Source organism: Anastrepha obliqua, chromosome 5 (assembly GCF_027943255.1).
Source record: "Anastrepha obliqua isolate idAnaObli1 chromosome 5, idAnaObli1_1.0, whole genome shotgun sequence".
In the NCBI taxonomy this organism is placed as follows: domain Eukaryota; kingdom Metazoa; phylum Arthropoda; class Insecta; order Diptera; family Tephritidae; genus Anastrepha; species Anastrepha obliqua.
Window position 1 is genome coordinate 15,095,535 of NC_072896.1, and position 9,416 is coordinate 15,104,950.

The 9,416-nt window shown below is 40.2% G+C and overlaps 1 protein-coding gene across 1 annotated transcript; it reads left to right on the forward strand.

Moving 5' to 3' along the window:
* The first annotated feature begins 588 nt into the window (after positions 1-588).
* LOC129247758 (3,4-dihydroxyphenylacetaldehyde synthase 2-like) lies at positions 589-2,384 on the forward strand. Its single transcript, XM_054887043.1, has 3 exons — positions 589-668; positions 761-995; positions 1,080-2,384. The coding sequence occupies exons 1-3, from the start codon at positions 589-591 to the stop codon at positions 2,382-2,384; spliced, it is 1,620 nt and encodes a 539-aa protein (XP_054743018.1).
* Positions 2,385-9,416: the final 7,032 nt, after the last annotated feature.

Genomic DNA, 9,416 nt, shown 5'->3' on the forward strand with positions numbered 1-9,416 from the left:
CGACCAGTACAGCCATCTACCGAGAAAATAATGAATATCTTTTTTTCTCAACGAAATACACTTGTTGGCCTGTGTAATTGTTGACACTACTATTGAATTGACAACAAAAATAAATTATTCTATTTTTTTTTTTTTTTTGGCTGCACTCACTTTACTCTACTCTTATTTCTCTAATTTCATTTTAAATGCAGGCATCAAAAGGCAAACATTTCTAGGCAACTTTTTTGTGAGACTTCTCAATTATCAAAAATCAAATTAATTGCTTTATTTCTTCCTCTCGCAACTGTGTTAATGGAAACAGCTAATTTTCCATTAAAACTGTCGTAAAGTTGAATTCATACAAATTTGTATGTCCCTCAAGCCTACTTAACTTTCTTTGAAAAACCGTAACGCTGATACTGAAAGTTACCTCGAATGTCATCGAAATTAATGCTTATCCATTCGTAACACCCACTGAAATACGAATATATGTACAAATGAAAAATTCCATTCTAACACTATCCCATTCTTTGTTTTTATTTCATTTCACCTTCGCAGGATGCTACACAAATACATTCCTATGATAAAAAATCTGAGAGACAATTAAAGATGGACGCACAAACCTTCAGAGAGTTCGGCAAAGCTGCTGTGGACTTTATAGCAGATTATATGGAAAATATACGCGACTGGTAAGGCAGCCAAAATTTGTAGCTTATTTCTTCATAACATTCAAAATTGTTTTAGAAATTTACCAAATTTATCTTTACTTTCATATCCACAGCGATGTTTTGCCTTCAGTCGCGCCAGGCTATTTGTTCGATCTGCTACCCGAAGAGCTGCCAGAAAAACCTGAGCAATGGAAAGAAGTTTTGCAAGATATAAATAAATTCATCAAGCCCGGCTTGACACATTGGCAGTCACCGAATTTTCATGCATTCTACCCAACCGGCTGCTCCTATCCATCCATTGTGGGCGAGATGCTGGCTACTGGCTTCAGTGTGATCGGCTTCAATTGGGTAAGTGGATTGACAATATTCAAAAATGAGTAGAAACATTTCTTTTTTCAATTTCCTTCCTACTTCATTTTCTTTCGCGTGAAGCTCTGTAGTCCTGCCTGTACCGAGCTGGAGGTGATTGTCATGGACTGGCTGGCGAAATTTCTCAAACTACCTGCACATTTTCTACATTCTACCAAAGGTCCAGGTGGAGGCATCATACAAGGCTCCGCCAGTGAGGCTGTACTCGTCGCAGTTATGGCGGCACGCGAGCAGGCTGTGCGACGTGTGAAAGTGGTGCAACCCGAGCTGAGTGAAGGTGAAATACGCGCACGACTCATCGGCTATTCAAGCGACCAGAGCAACAGTTGTATTGAAAAAGCCGGTGTGTTGGCCACACTACCCATACGTCTACTGCCCGCCGATGAGAATCAGGTGCTGGGCGGTGCGCAGTTGGCAAAAGCCGTGCAGGAAGACTTGGCCAAAGGACTCATACCCACCATCTGCATAGCGACCATGGGCGCGACGGGCACTTGTGCCTACGATGACATCGAAACGCTGGCGCCAATTTGTGAGGCAAACAAGATCTGGTTACATGTGGATGCCGCTTACGCCGGCGCTGCTTTGGCGTTGGATGAGTACGCACACTTAGGGCGGGGACTTGACCGCGCCGATTCACTAAATTACAATCTACACAAGTCGCTGTTAATAAATTTCGATTGCACAGCGATGTGGTTACGCGACTCCCATGAGGTTGTGGAGAGTTTCAATGTGAATCGCATCTATTTGCAAAATAAATACGATGGACAGACAGATATACCGGAATTTCGCAACTGGCAAATACCATTGGGACGTCGTTTTCGTGCACTCAAAGTGTGGGTGACATTCCGAATTTACGGTGCTGAAGGTTTGCGTGCACACGTGCGCAAGCAAATACGCTTAGCCGAACGTTTCGAGCAGCATATGTTGGGCGACCAACGTCTGGAGTTGGTGGCTAAACGCGCAATGGGCTTGGTTTGCTTCAGAGTGAAGGGAGATAACAAGCTGACCACCGATCTGTTGCAGCGTATAACGGAACGCAAAAAGATTTATATGGTGCAGGCGGCCTTCGGGGGTAGGAATTTCATACGTTTTGTTGTGTGTGGCATGGATCCGAAGGAGGCGGATGTGGACTTTGCATGGGATGAAATTGAGACGCAACTGAATAAATTGCTGAGTGAGCAGGAAAGTGGAAATGTGGATACGATTAAAATTCAGGCGAGGGATGTGGAGGAGTGTGAAATAGAGAAAAGCGGTGATGTGAAATTGAAAACGGAAGAGATGCATCGAAAAGACGATGAAGGCGCTATTAGTCAGCAACTGAGCTCAGGTCTACACATCACCAAAGCGGCGTGTGAAAAATCCAAGTGAATGCATTCGACTAGTATAGCTTTTAATTTATTTATAATAAAAAAGGAAAACAATAATTTAAAATAAAGAAGCTTAGAATATTAATAGAAAATTACTTTTCCAATTATTGCGGCTTTGAATTTAGAGGTATTTGAAGTTTTAGATTAACAGCGATTTTTTTTATTAGCTGGTAAGTGGTGTTGGATCATGCTGATTACGCCGTACGTGCAAGATGGACCGACCTTCCCAAGAAGAATTGGATGAATATAAATCTGAAGGATCTGAAGAAGTTAGGGGCATCTTCAACACAATCCTGCCATGTACAGGGTTGCCCATATTCGACGGATCCATATGGCAATCCTGTATCTTTTGACAGAGACATCATATCGCTTAACGACATACCGTCAGTTAAGCGTCAGTCCAAGTAGATTTTTACCATGGAACAGTACACGCCACGCGAGCGCTCCGAAATTGTTGAAATTTACATTCAACAAAAGAAGTCGCCGTTCTCAGCAGTTGGGCATTGCTCGGACCACTTTATCCGCATTGATTTGCATTTCTTTCCGTATAAGATTCTATTGACGTAAAGACTGTTGCCTGCGGACAAGCCTCTTCGATTAGAATGGGCCCAAAGAGTCGTCGAAATGCCTGAATATGACGAGCCATTTGGGAACAAAATCATCATGTCCGATGAGGCTCATTTCTTATTGAATGGGACGGTAAACAAGCAAAATTGCCGTATTTACGCGACTGAAAATCCTCACTGCACTCCAAATGCAAGAGGTATTATTGGGCCGTTTTTCTTCGAAAATGAAGATGGTCAAGCTGTTACCGTTAATCAGGAGCGTTACCGCGATATGATAACCACTTTTGTGATGCCAATTATTCGTCGAAAGCGTATGAGGCAGTTCTCGTTTCAACAAGACGGCGCTCCAACACACACAGCTCGCACCACAATCGATTTTTTGAAGAAATTGTTTCCTCGTCGTTTGATGTCGAAAAATGGCGATTTTTACTGGCCACCGAGTTCGCCCGATTTAACGCCAAAGGACTTCTTCTTGTAGGGATATTTAAAATCAAAGGTTTATATTAATAACCCAAATACCATAGAAGAGCTCAAGGACAGCATCCATGAGGAAATAGCCGCTATTCCAGCCGAAATGTTAGCTAAAACTATGGAAAATGCTGCAAAACGAGCACAATACGCCGTACAGGCTCAAGGCAGCCATTTGAGAGATATCTTATTTAAAAAGTGATGTCAACAAATCTACTTGAACCAAATAAAATGATTATTATCGTCAACATCAAAAAATTGTGTTTTTATATGATTTTTAAAAAATAAATACATGGGTCCGTCGCATGTGGGCAACCCAGTAAATCTTTTTCTGATCTACCAGATCGCTGCAAAGCGTTTTAGACTGAAGTAAAGTCATATGTCCACGTCATAACTCAAGGCTTTGCCGATATTTTTTTCCAACAGCTGTGGATATTACTCAGTGTGCATTTCTGGTGAAAAGGTTGTGACTGGCTAGTCGAACTAGCCAAAATCTGTTGTCTCTTACAGCGTGATAACTTGCCGACCATGTTCACTTTATCACGCAATACTCAACGCCAACTGGAATGCTTTTAGGTCAACTTGAGTCTTACCTAACAGTAGATATCTAATTCTTAATCTGATTTATCTGCTTATGGGTTCTTTCTGATCTAAGCATCTCCGTCTAACGCGATGTAATCACTTTGTTAGAGACGTGAAGTACCGAAAACGGTTGTCTTGGCGAACGAATACATCGAATTTAATATCCGATAGCCGGAAATTTTTTCCAACCGCTCATACAACATTGCCCTTTGTGCTTAAAACCTACAGAAAAGATTTAAAGGATAGAGAATGACAGGTAAAGTGTAAATTCATTGCTCGTCTGCTAATATTCTCTGACGAAGGAAAGCGAATGTAGCTCGTCTATTCTACCCTCTATTCTTAACACATCCGACCAAAAATGTTCCATTTTCTCCCGGACAGCGACAGAGAAGAGTTCTTTGCCACCCTCCTCCGACATACCAGACGTGCACAGCTGATCATCGATTATGCCTCTGATCTCCATATGTCGTCCCATGGAATTGTGCCTCACAATTGTTCAATCAGGGCTTGCAGCTCACTTCTGCTCTATCTGAGAGTAATTTTGCATTCAACCTGTCAGAGTTTTTCAGGTTGTTTTGAAGGTGACAGTACAGCGGCACCAACGGTTCTCATGAGACTTATTTATGAAAGCCTTGGCTTTCTAACTATTATACTACAGCTATGCTTGGCCCTAAAAACCAAATGTATTGTTAAAATTTACTGTGGTTCAATTGAATGTTCCGAAGAGACGGAGTTCTTCAATTCATCAACCACACAAGCTGAAGCTCGTTTCGCCTTGCGATGGAGTTTGGCATCGAATTCAAATGCTTGAAGAGATGCGAGCAGCTTCTCAGGTCTTTAGAGTAGCTTGGCTGCCACTGTAGATCCTGATCTTATGTCCATGCCATCTTTCGTCAATTATCCTGTTTACTACTTAAAGTATTGCAAATGCATGCGATTGAAAGACTGTTGTCATATAATATAACCTAAAACAGTAAAGTTAGTGTACAAATGCCACCCCACTACAGTATAGTCTTCAGACCTGAAGTTTTTAATAAGCGCCCCACAAAATGTATGGATCTCTTCATACGTTCCTTATGAGTTCCAGGTACTCATATTAGTTTGTCATTAGGTGCCAAATATGGAAGTTACAGCTCTAGTAACATTTTAAACCACTTTCTGTGTGCGGAACTGCGGTCTTCGTTGCACAATACAAAAGTATTTAGTCGATTCAGCGTTTTCATTACCTCATTGCCTATGGCAGTGATGATTGTCCACGGCCATCGCTGTCACATAATTTGAAACACGAAGGCAGACCTGCATGCACTTGCAAACAGGCAGTCGGTATGTTATGCAAATGATGCTGGGATTTTAGCAGGTACGGAAGATAACGCGCAAAGACTATCGTATATTTTCGAGCAATCGGCAGCTAAGTTTAAAATGCAAATCTCCGACACCAAGACAAAAGCCGTAACCGTGTCAAAACAACCGTTGAGGTGTAAACTGGTCGTTTACGAGCAAAGCATAGAGCAAGTCATGAGTTTTCAGTACTTGGGCTCGACAATAATATCGGATAGGGATTCAGCGCAGGAGGTCAAAGCGCAAGCAACAAAAGTAGCACGAATTTCCGGGTACTTGAGAAATATAGTGTGGAGAAATAAGAATATGAGTGTTAGGAGTAAAACACGTATATATCATACAAAACATATGTTCGCCCTCTCATGACATATACAGTCGAAACCCGTGCAGGTACGACTACAACGCAGCGTATCCTTACCACCACAGAAAAACTCAGAGTGGTGTGTGGGCGCACAGAAACGAAGAGATCCGTTCATTATGTGATGTTGAAGCCATCTGCAAATGAAGTCGAAGACGTCAGAATGAGTGGCAAAAACATGTTAAGAGAATGGGGCCTGACCGTATAGCCAGAATCGCAATGGAGAATAAACCAATAGTCAATAGACCACCTGGTAGACCACCGAAACGATGAATCGCAAAATTATTGAATTGTGACATGTACTAAATTGTTTACTATAAAATTGATTGTATAATTCTAAGAATTGTATATTGTAATGTTTAAATTTCTAACATTAAGAGAAATTTCATTGTAAATAACAAGATATAATCTTAAGGGGTTACATGGGTTTCGTTGGGTAAAAAAAGGCCTATTTTCAATATTTTTTTTTCTAGGTAAAAAATTATTTATTTAATTAAAACTTGTTTCTGTCTTATAGATGCATATTTAAAGAATAATTTCTGAAATTTTCAAAAAATAAAAACTCTTCCATTGTGACGTCATTTCTGGTGACCCCTCGAAAAAAGGTGCGTCCGCGTTGTCAGCATAACTCCTGACAGGCTCATCAAAAATGAAAAAACAAAAATAAGTGTTTTAGTTAAGACCATAAATTATATTTCGAACACCTGTGTAAAACTTCAACAAGATCGGTTGAGTAGTTTTCAAGAACATTTGACAACCGACTTTGAAAACACAGTCCCGAGAAAAACGCATTTAAAGTTTTGAGTAACAATAAAAGTGGCTTGGAGCGCACACATTCCAAAGGCTGTATCTCCGAATTTATTATTCGGATCGACTTGAAAATTTCGGATAATATTCCTGAGATGTTGTAGAAATTAATAAGCCAAAAAAAATAAATCGATTTTTTGAGCCAACGAAACCCGTGTAACCCCTTAAATAAAGTGGAAGAAGAAGAGCAGCAAATGTTATGAATTTTTAACTTTCTGGTAAAATTAAATAAAATAAGTTGACAAATTTCTTACATTTAAAATAGATTTAAAATACGATGTGAAAGTGAAATGATGTTTTGCATAATTTATCTGTTACACGCCTGCGAATGATATGGGGCTCTGCCTAAGCAATTAATTTCTAAAGTTCTGCCTTCTGGACAATAACAAAATGACCTCTTGAATCAGCCAATCTGAAATTTTTAGCTCAGCTGCTCAGTGCTATTGTCGTCTTCTATTTACTAACATAATAACATAAGCCGTACATAAAGAATGTGTGTCAACACTGTTGTTGCTTTGAAAGCAATCAATTGCAATGTTACAGTAGTTTTCACACGAACTTAATAAAAAGTAAACTATGGCAGCAAAGAGGTATATAAGTACTCGTACACGAAAGTACAGTGTGGTACAAAGCTCAAGAAACAAATCCTTTTAGGGCTAAGGCGTATAAACAGGGACCAGTGATGACGACTAATTGGTTTTTTTTCTACAGATTAAAAAATAAGTTTTCAAATTATTTTATTATTTTATTAATTACAAATAAATTTAACTATAATAATATCTCATTAAATTTCATATTTTCGATTCGAGTATTCAGTAACTTGCATCACAAAAAGTTCACCAAAATTGGTGGTGATTAGATTCGATTTGTGGGGGGTTAAACAAGTCCAAGCACTCAGTCAGGAAACCCATTATAATACACCCGGATAGTTTGCAGTAGAAAGAATAGAGAGCCAGGTTAGAGAGAGTATGGATGGTAAGAGGTTTGGTTTGAGGTCACTCTTCCGAATTTTTCGGCTTCATTGATGAATTTAAAAGACCCGGAAGGGGAAGAGTATGAACCTTATCCATAATCAGTGCAGCGCAGCCCAACATCCTTAAGTCTGATTCCAGAAAACGGCGCACAGCTACAGAGAACATGCACGACATTGCCTTCATTGTAAAGATAAGACAGGCGTATTGGGTCATCAATGAATGAGCCATATGCTGACCACAGGCATTGTGCCCTGTGATTACATCCAACAGTACTGCTTGCTACTAAGTTTTAGGAGAAAGGTCGCTAATTTCCTGTTTGGTTATTTCACAAAGCACTTGGCTACTATGCCGAAGCCCAACTCATACCAAAGTCTTCTATGGATAGACCTCATGAAGTCATCAACCCATTCAACTGTGGATGCAGATTTGACACATAGGAAATTTTCAGGGGCTAATGGTATGCTTGCAGAGTCTTCATTAGCCAGTTTATCAGCCATCTCGTTCCCTGCAATACCACAAACTCCAGGCTCCCAAATAAGACGAACTTTGTTGTGTTTTGCAACACTGTTCAGTTTTGTCTTACATTCACCGACTAATTTCGAAGAGCAGCCTGGCTTAGCAAGGGCTTTCAGTGCAGCTTAACTATCACTACAAACTCTGATACTACTACATCGCCACTTTCCTCAATTACCTATTATGCTACAATTAAGATGGCATAGACTTGTGTTAAGAACAGGGTAGTCATCTGTCCTGTAGCGTAGCCACATTGGTGGTGAAAACCAAAAGGGGCATTCAGGTGATAATATAATTTATTAAATTAAGAAATTTATTCCATTGGAGAATGGTTTAATATGTATGTAAAAATCCACGCAAGTAGGGAAAGTTACTGATCGCCACTCACTTGGGAGTTGCCAGGATGACTCTTACCAACCATATGTAGGTTCAATCAACTCACAACTTCCGGGATTAGCCCAAGTATCCTCTGAGTAGGTTTCGAACACCCGTTAGGGAGTGAGACAATGTGAGAAGGCGAAGTATGCCAGGATAGCTGTTTGTGCGCTGGGTGCGAGTTCTTAACATCTCCCTAATTTGCGCCCACGCCCCAACAGAAGAGGAGGACGATGCGACCAAAGATTCCTTCTATGAGCGCCTGGACCGTTTCTATGAGCGCTGCCCCCGCCACGATATAAAAATCGTGCTTGGCGACTTCAACGCCAGGGTGGGCAAGGTTCCACAGTCGGAAAATTCAGCCTGCATAACGAAACATCAGGCAACAGACTTCGCCCGGGGCCCGAAACATGCTAGTCTGCAGCACCAGATTTCAGCATAACATAACGCCAAACAAAGTGGCTGTCTCCTGATCGAAAAACGCGAAACCAAATCGATCATGTTGTGATAGATGGAAGACACGCTTCTGGTGTTTTAGATGTACATACGATTCGAGGACCCAACTCGAATTACTTTTTTATTCTAATTTTTATTTTTAATTCAGCGACCAGACAGGGGTATGCCATTTTTTGGCTTCTGCAAGCCATTTGAACTTGACATGTCAATGAATTTTCTAACAAAGGAAAAAACCGAATATCACACAGTGTTTATTATTATAGGAAAATCTGGCACTGCGGCTTGAGAGATCAATTGTGCCACCTTCATGGATTCAAAGTATCTCTCTGCGCCCACTTTTCTGAATAAATTTTAGTACAATATTTGTCTTATTTTATTGAGTTTTATTTCCTCCTCTGGTAAAATATGTTGTTATGGGTGCTTGTGCCCCTGGACATGATGCCAGCACATCTATTAAGTCTATGATTACATGAACCTTATAGATTAAATACATATAATTTTTACTTACATTTATTTGAAGTCTTGGTCTTACAGACCACACAGCTAACATTAATCTAAATGAAGGTCAATCTTAAAATAAGGATAAATATTAAATA